This window comes from Bolinopsis microptera, chromosome 7 (genome assembly GCF_026151205.1).
Source record: "Bolinopsis microptera isolate Bmic1 chromosome 7, MBARI_Bmic_1.0, whole genome shotgun sequence".
Taxonomy (NCBI): domain Eukaryota; kingdom Metazoa; phylum Ctenophora; class Tentaculata; order Lobata; family Bolinopsidae; genus Bolinopsis; species Bolinopsis microptera.
In genome coordinates this window covers 3,985,217-4,012,497 of record NC_087078.1, presented here as the reverse complement: position 1 = coordinate 4,012,497, position 27,281 = coordinate 3,985,217, and the positions used below count along the sequence as shown (strand labels likewise).

Below are 27,281 nucleotides of genomic sequence, written 5' to 3'. Positions count from 1 at the left end.
AGTTTTCCAGGGGGATTGGGAGAGACTATTAACGCTTCATCGCCATATCTACAGGTTGCTGTTTCTTTGAACATAGCAATATAATCAAGGTCAAAGGAGCATACTTTTTCTGATCGATTAGAAAAATTATGTAGAATTCAGTCGAGATGTTGTTTTCCAATTATTTATCATATTGCTGTCAAATCTGGACACATTACTAGCATTAAGCATAATTCATCAGCTTTGGACAAAATTATAAATTCGTAAAGCGTTTTTAGAGATACTTTTAAATATACTGCAAACGTAGAGCGCGGTGCAAAGGTCTTAATAAAAGTTTACTAACTGCTCATTCACTGTGGTAGTAACCACGTGTGAGGCGCGCGCGGGGAATAGTTCATCGAATTTGTTAGCCGCTCGGCTACTCGACTAACTAAATAACTTCGAATTATTTAAATTTTGATTACATTTTTGATTTATCTGTAATTCAATCTTTACCTAGAGTATAAACATGGTCAAGTTTTTTTGATGAATGGAAATTGGGATTCGGAAACAATAAACTACTTTATCGCCAAACGCAACGTATTATTATTGGCAGAAAACAGAATCAATATTTAGTCTAACTCCATGCGTTTTAATAAGTCTAATAATTAAATATCCCATTCTGACTCAATTTACCCGCCACCCTTCAATCTTGGTAACGAGATTTTTCTGCTGGTCTTCTTCGGTCCCACCTACTGATAACGAGTTTTGGCACTGGAAACGAATTTCCTCGGCAAAGTATAATCAACGTTCCTATACTTATGGGACACAGTAGCACTGGTTACGTTGTATTGCTTCTTGGCATCTAGTGATCCTCTAGCAACTCTCTCCTTGACTGTAGCTACTTCTTCCTGATGCGAGTGGAGAACGGACTTGTTTCTTAGGAATTTCACATTTACTGCGAGTAACTGTACTTTGTAGTGCATTTCCTGTGTAGCTGATGGAAAAGGAAGTGATCAGTTACATGTTGCTTTGTAAGGGTTTACTCTGTCAGTGTTACTTTTTCCTGCTTGGGAATGAAAACGTTCTAAGAAAATAGCATGTTCAAAATATCAAATAACTCACTTTTAAGGTTGTATCTCACAGAAGCAGGAGTGTGTCTCGGATCAGAGTATCTCACAAGAGAAGGTTGAGTTCCTTCATCGCCTCCCAGCATAGTGTAACTGTTAAAATCCATCTCTGCCCTGTTAGTGGTGGGTTTACCTCTAGAGGTTTCCAGTTGTAGTCTGTTGTACGGTAATCGCAACTTTCCGTCCTTACCTTCTGATGTGAATATAGAAGTAGGTTAGGCTGATTAAGTCTTATCTCGTAGGCAAAACCTCGTGAAAATTATTGGAGTAAGCTTTAAAACCATCACTTTCAGTTGATGATCAATTCGCAGACCAAGTTCCATTTTCATAGAAAGAATTGATACATGAATGATGATATTTGGAAAAGATCTTACTTATAATTAATGTTGATATAAACTTACTCTGTGGATACCAGCAGGCCATTTTAAAGACTGCAGTACAAAACAAACCAGCTCAAATCAAATCAGGAAGAGTGAACTGTGTTGTGCACTATGCTGGGCACTATCCTGGGTCAGCACACAGTACACAACACTACATTGCTGGCCGGCCTGGCCTAATCTGATTTCTCTCATTTATTCATGTTATATATAACAATGTCCACATCTAGTCTATAGACCATATATTTCTGTAATTCTGGTTAGTAGTATCAGGTTTGAGACGCAAAATGCAAAAATCTGTAGGGTGGGGGCCAAAAAGGGCTGACCCTTTATTTTATAGGACATAATAAACAATGGGGGGGGGGGGGGGGGCACATAAGAACATTTCGAGTGTTGGAACTGTAAATACAGGTAACAAGTAGTAAACTACGGGAGGGCGACTTCCAGGCCCCCCATTATTAGGGGGCCAGGGAGATCAGATCATGTCACTAATTAGTGACGTATAATTAGTGATGCGATCCATCAGTAGAATTTAACTGACCTAGAAATGGGCTACATACAGGGTAGAGTTCACATGTACATCATAACTGTGCATTAAGAAGTAAACATGATCTTTAAGATTTGACCGCTCGACTCGTATATCACATAAGAGACGGGAGCTCTTGCTAAAGGGGGGTTCTCGTATCTAGGGATGTGAGACGTACGTGGCTGATGAGTCACGTAATCCTCCTGCACACTGTAACACAGCAGAACAGTAACTGTGACACAGCACAACAGTAACTGTGACACAGCACAACAGTTACTGTCACACAGCAGAACAGTAACTGTCACACAGCACAACAATAACTGTGACACAGCACAACAGTAACTGTGACACAGCACAACAGTAACTGTGACACAGCACAACAGTAACTGTGACACAGCACAACAGTAACTGTGACACAGCACAACAGTAACTGTGACACAGCACAACAGTAACTGTGACACAGCACAACAGTAACTGTCACACAGCAGAACAGTAATGAGTAACTGTCACACAGCACAACAATAACTGTGACACAGCACAACAGTAACTGTGACACAGCACAACAGTAACTGTGAAAGAGCACAACAGTAACTGTGACACAGCACAACAGTAACTGTGACACAGCACAACAGTAACTGTGACACAGCACAACAGTAACTGTGACACAGCACAACAGTAACTGTGACACATCACAACAACACGTGAACTCTACGTGTGTCTGACTAGTGGGTGCTTGTTAACAAGCAATGTAATAAGACAAGACTACTGATGTTCGACATATCTGGCACGAGATAGGGAGACTGTGTCAGAAGGCAGCTGTTGTGTGCATTTGTTTACGTTCTCTGCAATACGTGCACTTCTCTAACAACTAGCTGCAAGTAACGCTCTCTAAAGTAACGCTTTGTCTAGTTCTTGATCTACTTTGTTTGTTTGTTGCTCTGCTCCGGGGAGATGAGATTCAGAGACCGCTTCCTGTCCTGTCCTACCTTATCTCACTGCTCCAGTAAGTTACCACCACAACTGAACTTTATGATATTATCGAAATCGTTACAATTTGTTTGAGCCGACCGGACCAAGACTGATTGATATCCAAAACTTAGTAAAACTGCACCGGGTTAGATTCAGACCAAAAGAGCATTAAAACTGCACCGGGTTAGATTCAGACCAAAAGAGCATTAAAACTGCACCGGGTTAGATTCAGACCAAAAGAGCATTAAAACTGCACCGGGTTAGATTCAGACCAAAAGAGCATTAAAACTGCACCGGGTTAGATTCAGACCAAAAGAGCATTAAAACTGCACCGGGTTAGATTCAGACCAAAAGAGCATTAAAACTACACCGGGTTAGATTCAGACCAAAAGAGCATTAAAACTGCACCGGGTTAGATTCAGACCAAAAGAGCATTAAAACTGCACCGGGTTAGATTCAGACCAAAAGAGCATTAAAACTACACCGGGTTAGATTCAGACCAAAAGAGCATTAAAACTGCACCGGGTTAGATTCAGACCAAAAGAGCATTAAAACTGCACCGGGTTAGATTCAGACCAAAAGAGCATTAAAACTACACCGGGTTAGATTCAGACCAAAAGAGCATTAAAACTGCACCGGGTTAGATTCAGACCAAAAGAGCATTAAAACTGCACCGGGTTAGATTCAGACCAAAAGAGCATTAAAACTGCACCGGGTTAGATTCAGACCAAGAGAGCATTAAAACTGCACCGGGTTAGATTCAGACCAAGAGAGCATTAAAACTGCACCGGGTTAGATTCAGACCAAGAGAGCATTAAAACTGCACCGGGTTAGATTCAGACCAAGAGAGCATTAAAACTGCACCGGGTTAGATTCAGACCAAGAGAGCATTAAAACTGCACCGGGTTAGATTCAGACCAAAAGAGCATTAAAACTGCACCGGGTTAGATTCAGACCAAAAGAGCATTAAAACTACACCGGGTTAGATTCAGACCAAAAGAGCATTAAAACTACACCGGGTTAGATTCAGACCAAAAGAGCATTAAAACTGCACCGGGTTAGATTCAGACCAAAAGAGCATTAAAACTGCACCGGGTTAGATTCAGACCAAAAGAGCATTAAAACTGCACCGGGTTAGATTCAGACCAAAAGAGCATTAAAACTGCACCGGGTTAGATTCAGACCAAAAGAGCATTAAAACTGCACCGGGTTAGATTCAGACCAAAAGAGCATTAAAACTGCACCGGGTTACATGAAATCGTTTCAGAACATCATAATACATACAATGTATGATATACGACCATTTTATGTTAATGGCTACACTTATGGACCTGGTCTAACCAGTATAGTTCGCTTAGTAAACACGGTTAAGTTGCGCCTCAATCTCACAATTACTCAATTACCAACTGAAGTACATGACGCTGAAAAGTATACATGTTATCTGCATATAAATCGGCTGGTGACGTTATGATTCAAGTTAGCTCATCTAGTTTATGTGCTTGTAAACAGGGGAACTGAGCACTAACATCAAGCAGGAGGAGTGAGGACCATCAATAACACTGTTATTCAGTTAGCCAACACTCACAGCTATTATACAACTAGACTAAATACTCTTTCTCTGTATAATTGCTCCACTGATCATTACAACAGTTTTAGTAATATATCCGCTTTGTACGCGCCCTGGCCGGCCATTGTCCGCCAGTTTGTTTAAAGAAAGTAGCTCAGCAGTACAGTGCTGGTCTGGTTCTTGTAGTTGTCACTTGTTTTAGTCAGGTGACAAGCACAAAGCTGGAATGCAGTGAGTTAGAGCGCTGCTTGCTAATATTCTACGTTCTCTTTATCGAGTTGTTGTTTTCTCCACCTTTTAACAGCGCTCTCTGCAACTTACTAGCGGTCTATTTAACAATGCTTGTCCGGTTCAGGCGGATTTTAGGAGACACTCTGTTTAAATCCTGGTTCATTTGTTCCGTTCTCTGATAGATATTTACATGAGCTGGCCAGTTACTGTGGAATGCAAATCATGGAAAAATTTGTGGTTTTTGGAAAATTATTTTTGCATGCTTTCTACGCGATTATTAGTTGGGACAAGTTAAAAGAATAAACTGATATTTTAAAGGATTCGTTACCGCATGTTTTTTGTTATCCTGTGATTTACTAACCACTAGGTCTAAAAGCTCAGTTCGTAGGAGTGTTACTTTATAGTAAAACTGTTCGGGAACGTACGATACATCTTCATTTGTGCAATTTATCAGTGCTCATTTTCGGAGAATTGTTTTTTATTCTAAATATCTTCTCCCAAATATGTTTGGTTCGCAGTCTACTCATGGCTGATTAGTGATCGTCCTGTATTCTGTAACAAGGACTTCGATCATCAGATATTGTCCAGTATCTTGTACCTTGTACCTTGTATCTTGTACCTTGTATCTTGTACCTTGTATCTTGTACCTTGTATCTTGTTTTAGAGAGGTTTCACAGGTTGATGTCCCTGAACGGAGGACTTGTCCGTCTCCCAGCCATTCCAGCCTCAGCAATCACCAGTATCAAGCCTTCTTATTCCTTCAGCATCAAAGGTAAATCACTGCTTCTTGGGACCGTACAACGTGCTTATTTCTGAAATTCGTATAAACAATAAACATGAGCTCGTGGATAAATTGGATGTTGAATTAGGGTCTATAAATCACAGTGTATCCGACTCCTGACAGGCCCTCGCTCCATTTGGGCCTTATCGTCATAGTACGTAAAATGATAATGCAATACAGTAGTAATAGGAGGTTTCGTTTACACAGTATTCTTCTTGAGTACTCTAGCTTCTGAAGTTCTGACTATTAACCTATACTTTATCCTGACTGGTATAGTAACTTCCAATCGTTTACTCTAAAATCTAACATACAAATCTAATCGAGATGGTCAATGTGATGATAATAAACTCGTAGCGGGTAAGTTTGATGGTCCGGTTGTAATGTTTACCAGATATATTAATATCTAATATAATATATATCAGTAGTCAGGATACTACTGCTAGTCAGGTTGTCAGTAGGTAAAACGTACCGGGGTATACACTATAAACACAATAACATGGCTAATGATTGGCAGTTGTGCTAAGCTAGATGCCGCCAACATTTGAACATTGAGTGTACTGATCCATAACCACTCGAAGATGAAAGCTTTATCTTACTTTCCAAAGAGTGGTTAAAAGAATATATGCAATGTACCACATAAACCCCACCCATTCGCTACAACACAATACTATTTATAGTTTATAAACTCATACTGTAATAGAGTCTAGAGAAAACTAACGTCTACACCAACCGTTTGAATAACCAGGTCACGAATTATAATTTTGCTGAAATACCGAAAATTAAAAAGAAATAACTTAAATAATGTTTAACACTTCCAACTCCGTCGGTAGTTAAGCTACCCTCTCTCTCCTCGACTGGTAGAAATTATAACTGACCAAAAAGATGCAGACACGATCTTTATTACATGTTTAGATTAAGGGGTCAAAACGTTTCAAGAATCAAGAAGTACTGTCTGTCAGTCTGTGTTCAAAATTTTAATTTTGGGGCTAAACTTTGTTTAGGGCCTATTCATTTTTCTGTTTATGGAGCTGCCCAAATTTTAAGGCTCTTACTCGATCCTGTGAACAATGTCACAGCTGCAGGGTCTAGTCAGTTCGTGAGATTATTCACCTCATTAACTGCTGCTAACGAGTCAGCAGCTCTGTTAGAACTTATGAGAAGTTTTCAAGCAAATAATATGGTTGGTTATCCAGGCTCAGCATCACATGATATCTTTGGGATCAAGAACAAGCCAATAGCATAAAAACGATCAAGATATCAGAAAATTTTAAAAAGCGTCACGAGGGTGCCACACCCTACTCGAATGAAAGTTCTCAAACCGTTGTGGAGTTATTAACACTGATCACTTGGTTGCCAGTTCCACCTAGTTTTTAGAGTTTATTTTATTCTCGACTCTTCGACGGATCTTCAAGTTTTACATATTATTCAAGTCGGTGTACAATCACTGTACATAGTGGCCAAGTTTTTAATCTAAAGTGATGCCGCAAGTTTTTAATAGTTCGTAAATCGCAGTCTAGATTTCTCCGATTTTGATGTTTTACGGTAAGAGTTATAGTTTCGTGTAGGAGTTAACTTAATAACTTTAAATAAAGTAATATATTATATTATATAGAGTAATATATTAGTTTAAAATTAATAACAACAACACTACAAATGGCGTCGCTCTTTGATCTCATGTTATAGAGTAATACAGAGTTCCAAGAACTGCGTTCTACCTTAACAACCCATGTATGCTAGTTTTGTAGTTCTCGGCGACTTTCCGCAAAAACCGTAAAAGATATACAACTGAAACTTTTTTGACTGGGTCAAATGCTTTAATGGCCTTCAAATCAGCATGAAAAAATAAAAAATTGGCCAAGGAATTCGAATTTTAGAGCCCAAAATTTGGACCCCCAAGTGCTGTCAAAAACGCGAATTAAATAAGTAATAATTATTTTAGTCTCTTGAGTCTTGACACCATTTTAGGGTTATACGGGTTCCTGCTAGTATATATAATTAGTGATAATATCTCTACCAAATACTAATATAGTTTTTACACTTTAGATTCGTTAGCACTAAGCGGAGCGCACGAGTGGGGCTATGAGAAGACGAGGTTATGGGAGCACGAGGATTCCACCAGCGAGAAGGAAATACCAACCCGCCGCAGATCTTCCACCATTTCACGTGAGTTTTAAACAAGTCACCACTAGCTGGACAATGTGTTTCTTGAAAAACAATAATATGAAATCATCAGTAGAACTATTATATTCTCAAAATATCCTACCAGCGAGGTTTGACTAAATTCAGTATAATTTCAGTAAAGGATGTCAACTCTCGAACAACACAGCTTGTATTTGGAATGCAGGACGGAAAGAGGGTTAGTTCTTCTACCATCTATTTCTACTAACAACTACCAGTTCAGTTTAATACAACAACACGTGCTAAGATCAATGGTGGTCAAAGAGTGCACGTTCTCACACTTGTTTTAAACAGTGCTTTTGAGCAGTGGTTTTTGTTAGTCGATCAGTAACAACTATGTTTAAAATCCCCACCGATCAACCACTAGCCCTCAAATTACACTTGGATAAGTAATACCAATGAAGTATAACGTATTTTATTTAGCACGCGTCAAACTCCTGACACTTGCGTCAAAAGAACATAATCCCATATGCCGTGGGAGACCGGTACACCAACGTCTCATTTCTAATTAATTACCGATCAGAGACTCTCTCGGACCTCCCCGGTGTTTAACATGCAATTCCCAACTTCATCTCACAACCTTTGTCTCTCACTCTCTCTCTCTCTCCAGATATATGAGAGTCATCAGTCCCACATGCCACTACATGAGCTACATTGTATATGCGGTTTAATGGTCGCGGGGTTTCTTCAGCCGCCCTCTTAACTTCTTAAGTCTTATCTCACACTGTCGTGTTTTGTCTTGTGGCGGTCTAATTTCACTATCGGAGGTGGACATTTGTTGCCAGTCAAGGCAACATCTGTTGTTGTTATTGTTACTTCGTTAAAACAACGCATGTTATAGCTGGCCACTAGGGACAGCGAACCTCTGACTCAGCTTGCTGCAGTTCAAGTGGTTTTATTTATGTGAAGCTCATTTCACGATCATCTATTTTTGTTAGAGCCTCATTTTTTGTGATGCTCATTTTGAAAGTGTTTAAAGTTAGAACTTGTATCAGTAGTTTATCCAGTGAGAGAGTGATTTGCTGCTTACTTTGCCGCTTTTAAACTTGCTGAGCCTACTGCTCTAGCTCTAAGTCTAGATTAGTATTAGTCTATTGAACCATGTATTGTTCTTGTTTTTTGGGCCCGCGTTGTGACAGTTTATTTTAGCTGTGTAGTAGATCTCCACTAGATCTCCACTAGATCTCCACTACAATGGTGGATGTGCCCCTGGCAAGACCCCTCCTGTGTCATTGTATCATGTCTAGAATGTCCACTACTTACAACGGCAAATACGACATCAGCGACATAAAGAAACAAATACAGGAGATGGCTCAAAAGGTAATCTAACATACCATTATATAGCTTGTTACATTGCTTGTTAGCTTTGAGTATATGTCGTCATTTCAATACATGTGCATTGTGCACCACTATCATTCCGTAATTTGTTGAAACCAAAAATACGAAAATGTTACCCCTCACAAAGTTTTTAGTTTATCTCCTATATTTTAAATCCTAAATTCTCTCATTCATCTAAATTATACACTCTACAATCTCCATTAGATCATAGCGCAGAGATACAGTTCTATTCTTGAGAAGTTGAGATGTTATAAACCAACAGTCCGCTGTTTGGGATTTATGCTAATCTCTATACCGGAGCCCCAGTTAAACTCCACCAGTACGCGCACGTGACCATTGTACACCTGACTTGCATTTTAATCTTTGTGTGCCTTTGTTTGAGGCGATCAATCATTAACTACAAGCTTGATAACGTTTTTCTAGAAAACTGTCTTGCTCCGACGCATATGTTATCTGTTAACATTTGTAGATTTTGTGTCATGTTTTCTCCTATGAATCGTATAACGATTTGCTCGCCGATTGCTGAGGATCCCCGTTTTGAGATGAGCCCGATGAGTCATGATGAGTTGACACTGTGGGCAATTTGCAGCAAATACGCTAACGGGTTGTGGCCTGTGAGTGGACTTTCTGGCCAGTTGAGTTCCATTTACAGTTCCATTTACAATTACCACTTTACCGGTGATTACCAGTGATTACCAGTGATTACCAGTGATTACCAGTGATTACCTTAACAAGGCATATTTATACCAGCAGCATGCCTGAAACAAGAGCCAAAGGTTTTAGAAAAATAAAATTTTCTCGTTTTCATTTTTTTGGCCATTTTGTGAGGCATTTTTTTTTGTGAAATAATTTTTCACAGCTCAGTTTTTTCGTGAGTTTTAGGTTATTACCCCATTCCTTAATAGGTTTTCTAACAACGTGTGGTGATAGAAATTTAAAAAGTATCTCCATCAAAAAATTATAGAAATTCAGATTTGGCCATTCTGTGAGGCATGTTTTTTTGGAGGAAGATTTTCCGGCCAATTTTTCTCAAAGAAAAAATGGTTATGAGATTAAATCAACCCACGGGAAGAAACAAAAATATGAGTGTCAACTTAAAAATATGAGTGTCAACTTAGCTTGTTTTGTGATTTTGAGAGACCTTCCTTTTTTTTTGGCCATCCTGTGAGGCATATACCCGTAGATTATTTACGAAGAATAGCCTTACATTGTGTGTTTCCCTTCGTGTCCAAATGCAATATATTTACAATTAGTTTTACTAATGATTGCGAATAAATATATTTGGTTTTACAGAACTAAGAATATTTGAACCAATATTTAATATTTAACCCAATGAAAAGCAATTTCGTCTGTTCAACAAAGACTTGTGAAGTTTGGAGTCTGGTAGTTTGACAGTGGACGGACTGTCGCAACATATAATTTAATGTGAACGTTGGATCATTAAGACAAACGACAAGAGAACTAGAAGCAAATATCGATCGATCAGCTTGATCGAATTGCAAATCTAAATGCATATTCAATAAATAAAACATGCACATAATGCTTGCATTTATAATATTCAGTAGCATAGTCTGGACGCTCTGCGGTCTCTGGGAAATGTTTAGGACTTTGGAGTTCAGAACTAGAACTACTATTCTTGTAGAATGTGAAATATTTTTTATAGTAATGAACACTGAACACTTGAACAGCAAATCGAGTCATCGAGTGCCAAACATTATCAAAAAACAGAAATGATCAATGCTGGATCATATGACAGTCTCTCTATCACTCTTAATTCTTGTTGTGACTATAATGTGGATTGTGGTACGTGGGTATGTTGTATGTGTATTGTGTCTTCATTATGTTTGGGTACAAACTGCAAATCAAAGTTGTGTCTAATCACTCTAATAAAACCCAGCGGCCATCGAAATCACAATTCATATCTTGGTCAGCTTGCACCCAGCAAACTTAGAGGTTCAATCTTACCATACGATTGTTTAAGATTGCTTGCAAGCTCAGCAGAGTAATCCATCTATTTTAAAGCGCAGATGAAACGTACCAGATCGAGTTTAAATCAACTGGCTCTGCAGCAAGCGACAATTTGACATGCTCCTGAACATCATCCAATCTTCTTAGGTGTACCTGAGTGTTCATGTCTCGTAGTTCCAGTATGGTAGAGGTCACCTCCAATGGGGCTGGAGGATCTGCCCTAATTCCAGGCAACAAGCAGTATTAATTAAAGCTGCACGTGCAGGTTTCAATAGTTTCAGATCCCAGGTTGTATCGGGTAGCATTCTCTGCTTGTCAATATGCCACTACACGTCACTCTGAATACTCTAGTGCAGGAACATCTGTTTAAATATATAGTCACTTCGTTCAAATCTCTTTCTTGTAGCTCGATCCCGCAAAAAAAACCATCTAGCTCTCATCTTGCCGCCAAACTCTTCAAAATGAACGGATTTTTCTACATTCCTCTGAAACCCTGGAAACTGCCCGGTCCTGAGCCGGTACCACCGCCGGATATTCACGCCGCTCAACATCTGTTTCAACGGCGGAGCTCGTACCCTTGGGGGCAGGACTACCGTGTGGTGGGGGTAGCGGAGTTCCGGGACCGGCTCAGTAGCACCCGACAAGAACTAAAGGTCCGGAGATGTATCTCCCTGCCTACCAACGAGGGTGTTGTCAGGGCTATCAAACGTCCCCCTAGTGCACATACCATACTCGGTAGCGAGTATAGTGTCACCAACTTTGGAGAAAACCGTGTCTACAATGCGTCTAAGGTACAGGTTTGCGTCCACTTTGATGTTCTCTATGACAATGTTTTATTGTCTTAACTAATTGTACAGTTTTTGAAGGTGCTATCATTTCAGTAATGGCGTCATAATCGATCTTGAGCTTTATAGTCAAGTTATTCTTCGGTCAACACCCTTGCAATAGTTCAGAACTAAGAAGCACCTCAAAGGTTAAGAGATTGCATTGTCCTGTGAATTGTCTTCTCTCTTAACTATCTCTGTTGTACTCTCTTATAGTTACAAACAACAAGATACAACAAATAAAACACATATTGTATTGTATTGTACTCTCTTATAGTTTAAGCACCCCTAAAATATTATTCATCTGACTTTTCTTTGTACCCTCGGATCTATTTTCCTATAATTTAACCATAAGTCACGACAAAAACATAATGTTTATGACTCTCTAATTTTTGTGGTTTGTCAGGTGACAATGGCGCACATATCTAACATGTACCGTGTTTTAAGAAAATAACTCTCTCTCCTCCTCCTCCTCTGGTATGTTCAGTTCCACGTGCTCGCCCTCCAATAGGCCAGCACATTCTTGAGACGTCCGGTCTGGAGCACTCTGGTGGCTTCCTGCTTGCACTTCCAGTGTCGCGCACCACCTGTGCAGTGATGTCATTTACACGTGGTGTGACGTCACGTTAAGTGAGCTGTGACATCACGCTAAGTGAGGTGTGACGTCACGATAAGTGAGGCGTGACGTCACCCTAAGTGAGGTGTGACGTCCGCTAAGCGAACTGTGACGTCACGTCTGTCTAGTTGCACAGATCAGACAACAAACTCCCGGTGTGGGAGTATTGTTCGAAACACAGTGCGTATAATACGCTCTGTTTTAAACGTGGCAAGCATACTACGTTATTTAAAAGCATGCTTGCAATTTACATGTTGTAACAATTTCAAACTTGTTTCGGTAAATCAGCTCTACCCCCCGGCAGAGTCTTATTTTCTGTTTGTTTTGTTTGGAAGATAGAAGTTGTGAGATTGCGAGGGAGTGAGAGCAGAGAGATCGAAGACAGCGGTCTTTCCGAAGATGTTAAAAATTCCGCTTTGCATGGTGTCACCCGAGGCATTGCCGCATTGTTGCAACACCGCTACTGCAATAATCTACGAGAACATTAAAACCAAAAACAAGTCTACAATCTACAAAGATGCCCTGCAAGAAGGAGAAGTGTCGGGAGAGGAGCAGGACCTGCACGGAGGGTCCGCCTGGGATGCGGCACTCACCCAGGCACTCTCCGGAGCTGTGGAGATGGTAGACTTGCTGGAGGGGCTCAATAAGACAGTGGAGCTACAGGCTGAGTCATATAATAGTGACAATACAACTGACATAAAGGGATCAAACTACAGTAGTAAAAGAAGAGGTCACCACTATATCTACGTACTCACCAACACAGTAAGTCCTCGTGTGCAGCACTGAAGTAGTTGTAGCAGGTAGCTTGATACTTCCTGCCTTGGTACGATGTCAGTTATCATGCGTATTTCAAGTGCACTTTTAAGTTTCTACTTCTAGTTCTAGTTGTTACTAATTCGTAATTGGTTCGACGAGTATCTGGCTTTTATCCGATGGAGACAGTTTGAGGTGGATTGAATGCAACCTGTTTGTAATGTTTAACCTTGTTTACAGGGTTTAACAGGGTTTAACAGGGTTTAACAGGGTTTAACAGGGTTTAACAGGGTTTAACAGGGTTTAACAGGGTTTAACAGGGTTTAACAGGGTTTAACAGGGTTTAACAGGGTTTAACAGGGTTTAACAGGGTTTAACAGGGTTTAACAGGGTTTAACAGGGTTTAACAGGGTTTAGCAGGGTTTAACAGGGTTTAATAGGGTTTAATAGGGTTTAACATATAATGTTTATCAAGACTCCTTTTAATCTATATTAAAGATGATAAGCTTCATTGTTTATTCTTCAGAAAGAAGCATGCTTCATGACACTAAGTAAGCTCTAGCTCTAAGTACAATCACTCCAAGTGCAATCGGTGCCAAAAAACCGGGCAGATATTTCATATTTTAAAACCCAGCTTCTCATTTTCATAAAGCTCTTACGCTATTTTCGCATGTACTTTCCGTAGTTTTTGTTAATTGCTTAACTCAGCTGATAAACTTAACGAATTGTTGTTTTCCGTTTGATTTATCTTCTGTGACTGATCGGAGACTGCTTTCTAAAACCCTAATATGACGGTTCTTGCGGCAGAGCTTCTCCGGCAACCCGTTAACTTGGCTGCATATCTGCTCAAGGTTTGTTCTTGAGCGGCAGATTTAACCAGAGTTAAACCAATCCGTTAAAATTAACAATGATTGTGTCGTTAAGATCCTAAAACTGATATCTCTCAATTAATAATATCTTTCTTCTCCTAGGTAATTCGTCGTTTATATTGCATACGTGATTTCCATCTACTCAATAGTCAATACACTCACCAGCTGCAAGCAGAGACTATTCTACTTTATTCCAACCACCAATAAGTTGGTTTTAAACGAATCTCTTTGGTGGCAAATGCCGCTAAACAAATGCTTTTAGCGGTTTGCTCATTGCTCTCATCTGATTTGATATGGCCCTTTTAAAATCTGAATATATCTTATTGACGTGTTGCTTTTGCTCAATCCTCATGCAGCATACTATTATATACTGTACACTGTTACGTCCAGATCATTAAAAATTCCCGAAATACATGTTCTTAATTAAACTCAACGTACAATCAGCTCATTAATCATTGGTTCATGATTATTTTAGTGAAAATTTAAATGATATAATCATCAAATCTTGCAACTTTTAGACATTTCCTACATAGGATATGTCTAAAAGTTGCGTGTTTAAAGTAGAGGATAAACCTAATATCGGTTCAAGTATCAGCCGCCCTGACCCTGTCCCTCCCTGCAGGTACCGAAGCTGAAGGAACCTAGGTCCCTGTACTGTGTACCACGTGACGTGGTGATGCCCCGGTGGCCAGTAGGGATCGACACAGTGTGTCCACAACCAGACCTCACCCACAACAACACTCCTCCACCTTTCAACGAGGAGTTCTACAAACGTCCCTCCGGCGCTAGTCAGTTTTATCAAGATATTTAATTTTTCATTTGATACGAAGTAAAATAGTAAAATAGAGTGAATTATAGAGAAGGGAACGATTGAAAATAATGATAAATTCCATGGATGTTTCATCACTCTCAAATCATGGTTAATTTCCTGATCATCAACTTTAGAACTTGAACTAATTCAAATTGTCTCAGATTTACGATTACTAGAGAAAACAGACACGGATAAACACGAAGGAACGGTTGTGTACCATCTTCCTCTGATGCGGTTCCCTTTTGTAAGTTAACTCATCAACTAACGATGTTTCATCTCATTTTTTTTCTCAAAAAATCAACAAAGCATATTCAATCTCACCGCCTCTCTCGCACTCATCATTTACTCATTTGGTCACTTATTCGTTTACTCAGTAAAACCCCGATTTACCGCGCTTTTACCTTTTATTAGCATGATATCCCTGAAACTCTGCGGTAAATCGCAGATTTACTGTACTTCATCTCAAAGAATTTCAAAGACAATTATCCCCATTTTACAGCTCAAAGAACACAAATGCACGTCTCCCACTTCACCTTGGAAAAACAAAACAAAAGTAAATATTTAAGAAGTATTATCTTCATTGAATTTAATTCATTAACAACCTTATCAACATTATATGTTGAGACTGCATCTTTCAATATGTAAAAAATTAGCGATCACATGACTTCACACGGTGATTTGAAGAGCTATATATTGCTGTCACCTAAACCCCACCCTCCCCCTCAGTACACTAGATCTCGCCCCACGGCTGCATTAGAACCGTGCCCCTTCCCCCTATCTTGTTACGATGACGATGTTCTGAGGTTTGAGTCCCGTTTCGAGTGTGCCAATCTTTTCAGAGCCAGACGAGTGTAAGTATTGAATAATTTAACCTCTAATTTTATACATTCATCTTCTGAATTTGATGAGGAATTTATTTATCATTTTAAATCAAGCTTCATTTTCAAATCACAACCACCTTTTCTTGCCTTGTCTTCGCAAATTTCCAAGCGATTTTGTGATATCATCCATTTCTCTGCCTAATTCTATATCCTTCACTCAGCGGACCCTACGAGTACGAGTTAGAGCTTCGCTGGGACTACTTCACAATGAAGCACACGCAATGGTTCTACTTTAGAGTTTCAAATACAAAGGCTGGCCCTACCTACAAGTTTACAATTATTAACTTGTTAAAGTCCGGCAGTCTTTACAACGAAGGCATGAAACCTCTGTTCTATTCAGAGAGAAATGCTAAGAATAAAAACCTGGGCTGGCTCAGGATGGGACATAATATTCATTACTACAAAAACAACATTAGGTTTGATTCTTATTATCTTTTCATGTAAAAATCTGGAAAATAGTGATACATAATAATATGTAATAACTTAGTTTTAAGACTTTCATTTCAAGGGTTTTTTAAATAAAGAAACTTCGACATTAACCTCTCTCTCTTCCCGACTGTGACATTAACCTCTCTCTCTCTTCCTGATTGTGACATTAACCTCTTCCCGACTGTGACATTAATCTCTCTCTCTCTCTCTCAGGAGAAAGGATTGTAAAGGGGAGAGGTATCAGTACTCCCTTACCTGGCAGTTCCAGTTCCCATACACTTCAGATGTGTGTTATTTCTCACATTGTTATCCTTACAGCTACACTGACCTTCAGGTACTTTTACTCAGATAACCAGTTTTGTGATCACCAATCATATTCCAGTAAATCATAGCTACGCTAACCATATTCATAGCTCGTTCAACAAGCGCTATATGTTTTAGTTCTGTTTCTTAAACACTGTTTTTTATAATTTGTTTTTGTGTGATATTTAGAGAAAATTCTTGTTATTCTACAAGTTGCATTTGAAAAAAAAAGTTAAAAACATTTGTTATTCCAGAATCAATTCTCGAACAAAATACTAATTCCGATCAATCATGCAAATCTTGCAATTTCATAATCATGTTCCCCTTCTCAGAAAGATCTATTAGAAATAGCTAACGACGCAGTTAAGTCGCAGTACGTGAAGCAGCGTATCCTTTGCCACTCCCTGGGTGGGAACATGGTCCACCTCCTCACAGTTACCACCCCCTCCACACACCTCACAGAGGCTAAACAGAAGAGAGCTGTGGTGGTGACCGCCAGGGTCCACCCCGGCGAGACTAACAGCAGTTATATGATGAGGGGCTTCATCAACTTTATCACAGGTTTTTTTGTTTACTTCTTATTGATCATTTTATTTGGGCTACTTAATTTTTGTTTTATAACGTATTCCTGATTTTGATTGTATTTTAATTTGTCTCCACTGAATGCACATAATATGTACACAACTTAATTAAAAGTATGTACTAGGTACTGATAATTATAATTAGTATTTTACAGGTTCCTCGCCAGATGCTAAAGTTCTAAGAGATAACTTCGTGTTTAAAATAGTACCAATGTTGAACCCAGATGGCGTGATAGTGGGTAACTATAGGAGCTCCTTAGCTGCTAGAGATCTCAATAGAAATTATAAGAATCCAATTAAAGATGCGTATCCCAGTATCTGGAGCGTCAAGGCGATGATTAGAAGGTAGAATAGAGTATCTCTTTTAATACTAATATCTTTCATCGACCTCTACAATTCTCAAATTTCTAAAGAATAAGAAGTGTTGACTTTAATTTCTACTACATTAACGCAGCATATTCCTAACCCGCCCTCCCGTCCTCAGAATGTTAACAGAGCGAGAGGTAGTGCTCTACTGTGATCTGCACGGACACAGTCGCAAAATGAACGTGTTTATGTACGGCTGCGAGAACAAGGACCCAGGGCTTCGTCTTCAGGAGAGAGTGTTCCCTAACATGATGTCAAGAAACACCAGCAAGTTCAAATACTCCAGCTGCAGGTAACTAGAAGTAGAACATACTCTTTTTAGTCTGCATGACTTTTATCATTAGATATACTATTTTTAGACGAAATGAGACCTTTACTAAAAGAGAAGTGTCATTTATAATGCCTTTAGCTTTAGGTAAATTTGAAGCCATGTTCATCTCAGGTTTAAAGTGCAGAAGAAGAAAGAAGGAACAGGTAGAATAGTTATGTGGCAACAGATGGGAATACTCAACTCCTTTACAATGGAGGCAACCTTCGCGGGGTACAATAACGTGCACTTCAACAGTCGTGACCTGGAGGATATGGGATATCACTTCTGTGATACACTCTTAGATTACTGTGACCCTGATACCAGCAAGGTCAGTTTTAACGATAAAATATAATGCAGTTAATAAATGCATTGAATAATTGAATCACCTTCTGGTAATATTAGATCCCAGATCTCAGCACGTTGGAAACTTCTAGCGATTGACCGTTACCACGATCTATTGGCGCCATCGACGTGCTTTGATTTTAAATGTTATTTGTCTTGACCCTACACGTATCTTTATATTCAAAATGTACGAGCGGACGTTTTTATAGCAGCACAGTGGTCGTGGTGAAGTAATCTGCATATTGTTGTGTCCTGAAGTAACACTTCCCGCACTAATCTGCATATTGTTGTGTCCTGAAGTAACACTGTTTACTGTTCGCACTAATCTGCACTGTTTAACCGTTTTGTTTTATTTATGTAAAACTTAAAACTCCTGCAGGTCGAGCACGTGCTCGCTAACTTAACGCGCATAGTAATGTCACAATATGCCGCTAAAATCGGGAAAAGTATCGAGGATCTCAAGGACCTTCCCCTCGAAGATCTGGATATATCAGACCTGGAGAGCAGTGATGGAGGCAGTGATAGCTCTGTTTCTGACGGTCCCCCTAAGCTACCTCTGCTCCGGAAGGTACCGCACAGTCCTGTTTGTCACCTTCTTTTACGTGCCACTGTGATATTCTTACAGATTATTTTTATCTGCTGCATTTTATGTATTAAGTGTAACATCGGCAACGATTTAATCCACATCTGCTGTGAGCAGATTGCAAATAAAATCTTCATTCCTTGTCTACTGCAGACCAGTAAAGCTGAATCTGCAAGGATTAAAAATGAATCCTTAATCTATTAGTATTGAAATTTCAAATAAGTCGCTGCCGATAAAGCTAACATTAGCTGTAGGCCAGGGAATCAGGGATGGTAAGATTCTTCATAATTAGAACACCGCGCCCGAATATTAAAATTTTGGCTAAAGTTCAGTGCGCTGAATATCAAATATTAAAATGTTGATTCAAGTTCAGTGCGCTGACCTACACACAGAAATGTGCCTCATTGCAGTCTAAAAAGAAATACAAAACGAGAAAAGAAAGGAACCAGATCCACAGGCAAAGCAAGAGGCGGAATTCCAAACAAACATCCGAACCCGCTGTATGTTCCTTTTTATAGCTGCTTCACTGTTTAATCAGTTCGCTGAGATCCTTTGCCTGTACTTTTATCAAGATCAAATGATTCTTGGGAACCAGAAAGTTTCTGAGAATATAAATATTTTGCTCGTTCGATAATTTCTTTTCGTCTGCTGTGTTGGGCTACAAAACGTTATCGTAAACTCCTCTTCGTTTCAGAAGTCAAAAGCTCACTCCGTTGGGGGAGAGAGTTCTACTAATAAGGAAGAAAAACCTGCAAAACCCAAGGTTTGTTGGTCCGTTCTCGGGCTGGGTCTTTGGAGATTTGCCATGTTCAATGTTCGACCACTATTTCAGCCCTTTTCCCAGCCGAAATTATTATCCCCAGCTCCCCCAGACCCGCCTAAATATAATCTTATAAGGAAACCCCAACCCTTAGTGGCTTAAAAAGGATTTTCTTTGACCAGCCAGGATCGTTCCATCGGTCGAACATAGTTAGGGTTCATCCTCTTGAAGTTTAGCAGTAAATAGATAGCTTTCAACTGAATGAAATATAAATCTTATATCCACGAAACCAATAATTTAAGCAGTTAGTAAATGTGACTGCCCTCTCAGTTGGAGAGACGATGTAGTGTTAGTTCCGCTGAATCCCCCTCCACCCTCGCCAAACAAGCTCACGGTATACCAAAACACGCTCAAGAGCGCATCGAGGAGCGCCAAGCTAAAGTCAACAAGGTAAACTTACACTTTACAATTGTTATCTCCGGTATTTTATGGTTATTAGAGTAGTTCTATTGTTAACTGGTTCGAAGTTGGCATCTGCCTTCTCCAAGCTGAGGATGGCCAGAAGACAAGTTTAAATTGGTCCTCTGAACGGAGATGATGCACATTTTTGTTAACTATTTCATTAAAGTATCACTAAATACTACATAGACAGCTGTCTATGAGACTGTTCTTCTTGATAAGTGTACTTCAAAGCTTCATGAAACTCAATGTTTTTCTTTATTGGCAGCAGTATTCTATCAGTATAACGGTTATATGGTATAACGTTCCCTGAAGCATCGTGGTAGTAATCTTGAAGGTTCGACCTTAAACTGTGCATTCTTCCTTACCTCCATTCCTGTATAATTTTCTGAATTCTACCGAGACACAGCACAATGTATGATAAAGTAGTGCCCGGTACTCCAGCAGCAAGCTCTCCCGCCTCCACACATAGAGAGCGTTACAGGGCGGTGGTGGCGGCGGCGGCAGGATCCAGTAGTCCACGTGGCGGCGGCGGCCCTGTACCGCTCTCTCACTCACTATCAGTAGATCTGACCCACCAGTCCCGCAGGGCCCGACACAAGTGTATCCTAACGTTGGGGAGACAGCCCCTCCTCCCAACTACCTCCTCTCTGAAGACAGAACAGAACACACGCCCCCTGTCGGCGCCATTATCCCTCAGAGACGAGCCCCCACTTGGGTCAGACGCACGCCCCGCCATCCTCCGCCACCGCCACCACCGCCCCCTCCCTCTCAACTCTCTACCCCGGCTAATCCAACTAGAAATGTGAACATTCCGGCTCCTTTGTCTAGCAGACAGATACAAAACATTAACTACTACTATCATATCCCTACTCTGGGTCTAACCTTCAGTACTCTAAAAGTTACCCCTCATCTTAGAATATCTCATTGATATCTCGCTGTTAGTCCCCAAGTTCTCAACACTCAGAAACTCTGTTCCATAATCTCGAAAACTCTTTGTCGGACTCCAAATCGTCTCTGTTTTGATTGACTTTAAAACAAGTTATCACATGACCGAAGACTAGAAGTATTGAAAATTAACGACTTTTGAAGAAACGCAAAAATTTTATACTCTTTATATTATAGTTTGACTTCATTGATTCAGGGCATATCATTTTTTAATGATAACCCCATTTCATTCTAGAAACGCAGACGATTTTTGGTAAAATTACCAAAAATAGAACGACGGTCGTTACAGGTGTGGTTGCATGGAATGCATGGCAGATTCTTAAATTCTTGTCGAAAAAATCAAAATTGTCTTTTAAAAAACAAATTCTATATTTTCTGTTTCTATTTTTGATAGGGATGTAAACAAGCAGTTACGTTTGATTTTTTTTCTAAGATATTTAACCTTTATTGTATTATTTTTACGATTTGGGCTACTTTTAGAACACATTTGTATAACTTGATCCAAGAGTCCCGGTAACTAATGATTGGGTTACTGATATCACGTGACCTCAATATAAAATGGTTACCTAGTAACCGTTTTTAGTTGTATTGAAACCAGCATACATACAGTGAAACTTCATTCTCAGGATCAGTTCCACGGTACAAAATGAGCAGTATTTCAAAGTTTAGTTGGTCAGATAATAGTCAAATTTGTCATTATGCTATTAAAGAAAAGATTCAAATAAATAGCTGTCCGGGGTTTGTTTTTTCACTGTATTAGAACTAGTTTACTATAAGATAGTAACTAAACTAGTCTGTACCCAGCCGTCCCAGCGTCCAGTTGGAGTTCCTCTAGTTCCTTGTAGTTTTGTGTGGCCAGTGAGTTAAGCATGCCCTACTGTAAAGCTAATACCTACTGTAACGCTGTTATACTGTTACTTTATCAAATCAAATGAGTTCTGTCAACCAATCACTGTAACAACTTGGCTGCAAAAATATGATTTTGAAAGATTGATTAATTGTCCGTTGAACGGCTATGCTCTAAAGCTATAAGCGGCTATGCTCTAAGACCTAAGTGATATGAACTGTTTATATCGACTGAGCCAGCTGACTTTTCAATTCATTATCAGATATTTTGCTGCTCTTGTAAGCTCTAAGTATTGGCCAATAAGACACATATCGCTTAAAACTAAATAAACATGCACTGAACGCCGAACATGCTTTCAAAGCACCGACCAGGCAAGCACGGAAGCACTGCTGGTCAAGTACGCATTGAAACTATCCAGCTTGAATGATGGAGCATTTAACAGCCGCTAATCACACAGCATTCAGGGAGTATCAGTCACAGCAACGAGTCTTTTACGTGTCGTTAATTGGGGGCATAATTATGCAATGGTTGATTGTATTGCACGTGATTTTAGCATTTAACTCTGCTGTGCTGCATGATCGATTAATATTGGTAATATAATGTAATGGTACCATTAATATTAGCAACAATACGTGTTGGTGCCGGTCTTCTGTTATTAAGAACATGATTAATTGTTGTGCGTGACCTCCAAATTGTACGTGACCTCCAAATTGTACGTGACCTTCAAATTGATTAACACACATGGACGAATCACGGAAATTTGTTTATTTATGTAAAGTACCGGTTGTTGATGGGTTAGTGTACATTTCAGGATGATGACGAACCCACTCTTCCCCAGGATCCCGGCTGTAATCCTGACTACTCCATCCTGACTGGTGGCATCTTCCATCCTCCTTCTTCGAGAGGTAACTATGGTAACCAAGTGACAAGTAACTAGGTGACAAGTAACTAGGTGACAAGTAACTAGGTGACAAGTAACTAGGTGACAAGTAACTAGGTGACAAGTAACTAGGTGACAGGTAACTAGGTGACAAGTAACTAGGTGACAGGTAACTAGGTGACAGGTAAATAGGTGACAAGTAACTAGGTGACAGGTAACTAGGTGACAGGTTACTAGGTGACAGGTAACTAAGTAACTAGGTAACCGGTAACTAGGTGACAGGTAACTAGGTAACTGTTTACCTGTCTGTTTACTAACGGTGCATCAGATTCCTCTTCCCCAGTATGTCAGCGAGTCAGCAACTCACCTAACGACAGTAGACGATCCCTAGAACCTGCTAAAGTTGCGTTCAGGTGAGTGAGTTTTTAAAGTATCAATTTTTAAATTTACCATCATTCCTCAAGCTCTCATTTCTACCTTACTGTTAAAAACATACTGAAGTGTCACAAACACAGATTAATTTTATCTCCGTATACCTCATATCCTCAAACCACCACAACAAGCCTCCTGTTATTCGGCCTTTACCCGCCTCACAAAACTGCGCGGGGTAAGTGAAACCTTATATAGCCTGAGACATTTCAATATTTCATCTGTTCACTCAAACCATACTCACATTATTCCAATTTCCAACCAAGATTCTATGACCCTCAAAGCACTAAGGAAAGTGATGTAGTATACGCTGTGTTAGAGCCTACTGCAGAGCCAGGAGCTGACACCTCTCCTCCTCACCCTGACAAGGTTTGTGAAGGAGCTCCTGGGTTTATATTTGCTGATAAGATGTAAATTATCATTTATTATCAGGAAGCTGGTTCTCCTGTGTATAAGAGGAACCAGATCTTCTGTCAATTCAGTCGACAAAAGTTGTGAAAGCGACTTTAAGTTCGCATGCTTTGTATCAAAGCTTAGCTAATTATGAGTCCTATGAACTCAATTAATTGATGATTCAAATCTGGTCGATATACATTGTTGTAAATTATATTGTTATATATTATTCTATTTGTTTTCCAAAAAAAAATTTGCTGTCCCACCAATAATAAGTACTTAGTTGGAATGTCTGGTTCACTGGAGGTGGGGGGGGGGGGGGGTTCTGTACACTTGTACACTATTGAACTATTTGCCAGTAGAATTAGTTTAAATTTAGTCCTCTCTGACAGGACGGAGTACACGTGTCAGTTGTGTTAGCTGGAGTGGGGAGCGCGTACAGACATGATTTGATTATTGGAGAGGAGAACCCTGCAGCTGACCCCCCTAGGGAGGATGGAGTGAGGAACCCTTACTCCGTGAGCTACAGGACTACAGACGTGAACAGTAAACAACTTGGGAGAAACACTTTCGCTATTAGACCCTCAAAATCAGCGCACAGATCTCACCGCACTAAACAGGTTACAACTTGTTTTCTTGTAGCGTACTAAACAGGTTACAACTTTTCCTTTTACAGGTTACAACTTGTTTACTTGTAGTTTCCGAAACGATATATTTAGATGACTATTAAATGTACAATATCTAGGTTAGGCATTGCAGGTGATACAAAGTGTGAATGTTTAGTTAGCGCCCTAACTTGTGATGTTTTCAGATGCTGCCCTCCTCTAGAAGCGAAGTGATGGCAGGAGAAGATCAGCTACGAGAACCTCGAGAGAAACCTCGAGCCTCAAGCCACCCAATAGGTGTATCCTCACCAGTATTCGGGAAGGGCCGACCCCCAACTAACCTGTATCACAACTTACATCGTGTGAAACCAGTCCAGTCATGGAACCCGACTAAAGCTAGTACCGCTACTAATGGGGAGTCTAGTGCCCCTTCACCTGGTAAGTTACATAGCAACCCCTCCCTCCACAGTCCACACCTTCCCTCCACACCCCTCTCCGTCTAGCCTACCCTCACTCCCCCTGCCTCCACACCCCCTCCCCTCCCCTCCCTCCAAAACCTCCTCCCCCTCCCTCCACAAATGTGTGAAATTTAAAACTTAAATTTAAGTTGCAACAATTAATCTTGAGTTACTGAGAGTAACGAGTAATAGCATCTCAAGATAAACCGGATCTGTCAATGACGAGGCTAGTTAGTTTTCGTTCTGCACACAATATCCCAGCAGATGCGGGAGACCTCAGGACTCAGCCCGTCGCTAACTTTACTTCGTCATACGTCGACAAAATCCTTACTAAGAAACGTGAGTTTTGCGCTTGATTCTCAAAAGTGGCTATACTTACTTTCGTCTTTTCTTTGTTCGCAAATTACCATTTTTCTGGGCTAGATCTGTACTTGATATTGAATGAAAATGTGATATAAGTTGAGCTATATATCTGATAAATTGATAGCTGGCATTATTACTTATTAGATGTCATGAATCATATTCATAACGGAAATGTTAAGTTTTCGACGGCAAAATGAAGACTGCTATATTAATTACTTAGTGTCCCCAGGTCACTCAGTTCCTAAAACTCAATATAAGATGGTCGGCTCTCTGCTTACTCGGACGGAGGGCCACCTCCGAGTTGAAGACAACGTGCCGCGCGGCTCAGATCACGTGTCTCCAAATCACCTAGCACGTGGTAACGAGATAGTGAAGCGTAATGGTGATGTTACTACGCAACCGCCACCTAGCAACAAGGATCAGCCTAAAAGACACAGATCCTTAGCGGCTCTCACCAGAGGGAACACGCGCAAAGGGAGTGATCTGCACTCTTCTTCAACTAGCCCTCCGGAGGGTCAGAAGCGACTCAAACAAACGAGGTCAGTCAGAATTCTCAGTTCTCAGAAATACTTTTGTGATTTTATATTTCAGGATCAAGTGATAGTTTAAGATTGATTTTACGTATCGAAATAGTTCTTTAACATAAATTATTCTAATTTTGTAGTATAAGTTGGGATTCTGTTAAAGTTTCAACGGTAAGTTAGAATATAAGTTTTGTGATTGTGTACAGTAGCGTATAGTGTGTCTTGTAATTGTAATACAATCATATTTATCGTTCCGTAATCCGTAGTTACTAGTTAGTAATAGTATTTGATATTGGTAATAAAAATACGTAATATCTAGTAACTCAAAGTTGTGGAGCATGTTTCAAGCAATAGAGGGTGATTCAAAAATAATGTTTTCATTTCATTTCATTTAATTTAGTATTGCCACAATTTCTAAGATAAAGTGAAAAATCACTCCATTTCTGCATATTTGGGTCATAAAAATATATGAAAATTATCTAAAAATCGTCAAAAATCAGGTCCAACTCCAAGATGTTCAAACTTTTTGGAAGGATACCGTAACGGTAAATCAACCAAATTATGAGTCAGGATCAATTGAGAAGTCAGAATGAAGTTCATAACGTTAATATGAATTGATGCTACTCATATTTCAAAATTTGCCCCTTCATAAATTTGTTAAACATTTCTTAAAATTCAAACATTATTTTTGAATCATCCTGTGTTTCATTTCGAGTTGAAAATATTTGAATTATTTCGTTATTTTGTGAAAGATTAGTAGCAGTGAACACTAGTTAAATTTCTCTACATAGTACTACTAGTAGTAAGTTACTAGTAGTTACTAGTAGTAACTAGTAACTAGTGACTAGTTACTAGTAGTAAGCACTAACTAAACTTTTAGTTTCACCCCTTCTTCCTCAGAGACCCCGAAAGACCGCAAATTCCTCAAAGCGGCCAAGTGGCGTGAGCCAGTTTAACTTAGGGGTCCTCTCACCTTCCCTCGCTGTCGCCCCAAACCCTGACAGAGTTCTTGTAAAACAGACTAAAAGTAAAGGGGTCCGGCTGGGCTTTAGACCTCACAAATTATAGATTCAAATTATACATTCAGACTTTATAATGGGTAATTATACAAATATTCTTAAACTTGGCGTGATAAAATGATGACATTACTGGTTACGAGGATGATAGTGTGACTATATTTATCTTTCGTGAGTCGCAAATAAATTATGGTTTCACGGATTTGATATCTTGAATACAGGGATTGTGATTTCCATGCTTACTGCTACCGGAAATGTTTTATAAGTTTTATATATTCCAGAAATTTACTTACATTTAAAGAACGTCCTGTACAGTGTAGAGGGATACTTTCTGTCGATTGTATGTACATTGTACATATTGTAAATGCTTTGTCAAAGGATGATTTGAGTTTTCTATTAAAAACCTGAAATATAAGATATTTTGATTATTCGTCTAGGATCAACATAAAATTTAAATTTAAATCGATTTTCAAATAATCATTTCAAATCTGACAGTAGGTCGTTTGTAATACTTGTGCTAGGTGCATCATATGTTGGTTTTGGCTGAATTTCTCACCCGCAAGTTAACTATTATAGGTGCCGTGTGACACAATTGAGGTTCTGGAAAACCTCAATTCAAAATCCTCACCACATTATAAACTAAAGTGTTTTCTTTGCCAGCTGCCCAAGGTCCTCTTGCCAAACTTCAGACTTGAATTAAACTTGTCAGTCTAGTCTTAGAATCTAAATAAAATAAACTGTTGATTAATATCGACAATGATATCATAAGCAGAATACGATTAGCCAAATAACCATAATTGGATATTGTCCAAATTTGATTACAACTTCAAGTATAATAGTGCAGTCCTTGTGGTCCAGCCGGTCTTATTAATATTATACGATTTCAAATTTACTTAAAAGTATTATTG

General features: G+C 39.5%; 1 protein-coding gene across 42 annotated transcripts in view; it reads left to right on the top strand.

The window, feature by feature from the left end:
- The window catches only part of LOC134817749 (cytosolic carboxypeptidase 2-like), a 34,043-nt gene extending 7,263 nt beyond the window's left edge, over nt 1–26,780 (top strand). For 2 of the 42 annotated variants that reach the window (XM_063827027.1, XM_063827035.1), the window contains 23 exons: nt 7,583–7,702; nt 7,837–7,895; nt 14,708–14,873; nt 15,058–15,140; nt 15,623–15,747; nt 15,939–16,193; nt 16,420–16,540; nt 16,842–17,070; nt 17,246–17,435; nt 17,575–17,748; nt 17,899–18,094; nt 18,488–18,676; nt 19,102–19,191; nt 19,386–19,454; nt 19,782–19,901; nt 22,544–22,610; nt 22,929–22,998; nt 23,299–23,383; nt 23,800–24,027; nt 24,219–24,450; nt 24,732–24,809; nt 25,063–25,372; nt 26,258–26,780. In XM_063827027.1, coding sequence (XP_063683097.1) covers nt 7,583–7,702; nt 7,837–7,895; nt 14,708–14,873; nt 15,058–15,140; nt 15,623–15,747; nt 15,939–16,193; nt 16,420–16,540; nt 16,842–17,070; nt 17,246–17,435; nt 17,575–17,748; nt 17,899–18,094; nt 18,488–18,676; nt 19,102–19,191; nt 19,386–19,454; nt 19,782–19,901; nt 22,544–22,610; nt 22,929–22,998; nt 23,299–23,383; nt 23,800–24,027; nt 24,219–24,450; nt 24,732–24,809; nt 25,063–25,372; nt 26,258–26,303 — 3,302 coding nt within the window. In that variant the 3' untranslated portion in view covers nt 26,304–26,780. Of the gene's footprint in view, nt 1–2,822; nt 2,995–5,422; nt 5,531–7,582; nt 7,703–7,836; nt 7,896–8,353; nt 9,038–11,329; nt 11,815–12,760; nt 13,226–14,707; nt 14,874–15,057; nt 15,141–15,395; nt 15,450–15,622; nt 15,748–15,938; nt 16,194–16,419; nt 16,541–16,841; nt 17,071–17,245; nt 17,436–17,574; nt 17,749–17,898; nt 18,095–18,487; nt 18,677–19,059; nt 19,192–19,385; nt 19,455–19,781; nt 19,902–21,093; nt 21,148–21,662; nt 21,717–22,516; nt 22,611–22,913; nt 22,999–23,280; nt 23,384–23,799; nt 24,028–24,218; nt 24,451–24,662; nt 24,810–25,053; nt 25,373–25,497; nt 25,529–26,257 lie in introns of those variants that run through there. The other 40 variants (XM_063827002.1, XM_063827000.1, XM_063827007.1 and 37 more) reach the window with 40 other exon arrangements.
- Nucleotides 26,781–27,281: the final 501 nt, after the last annotated feature.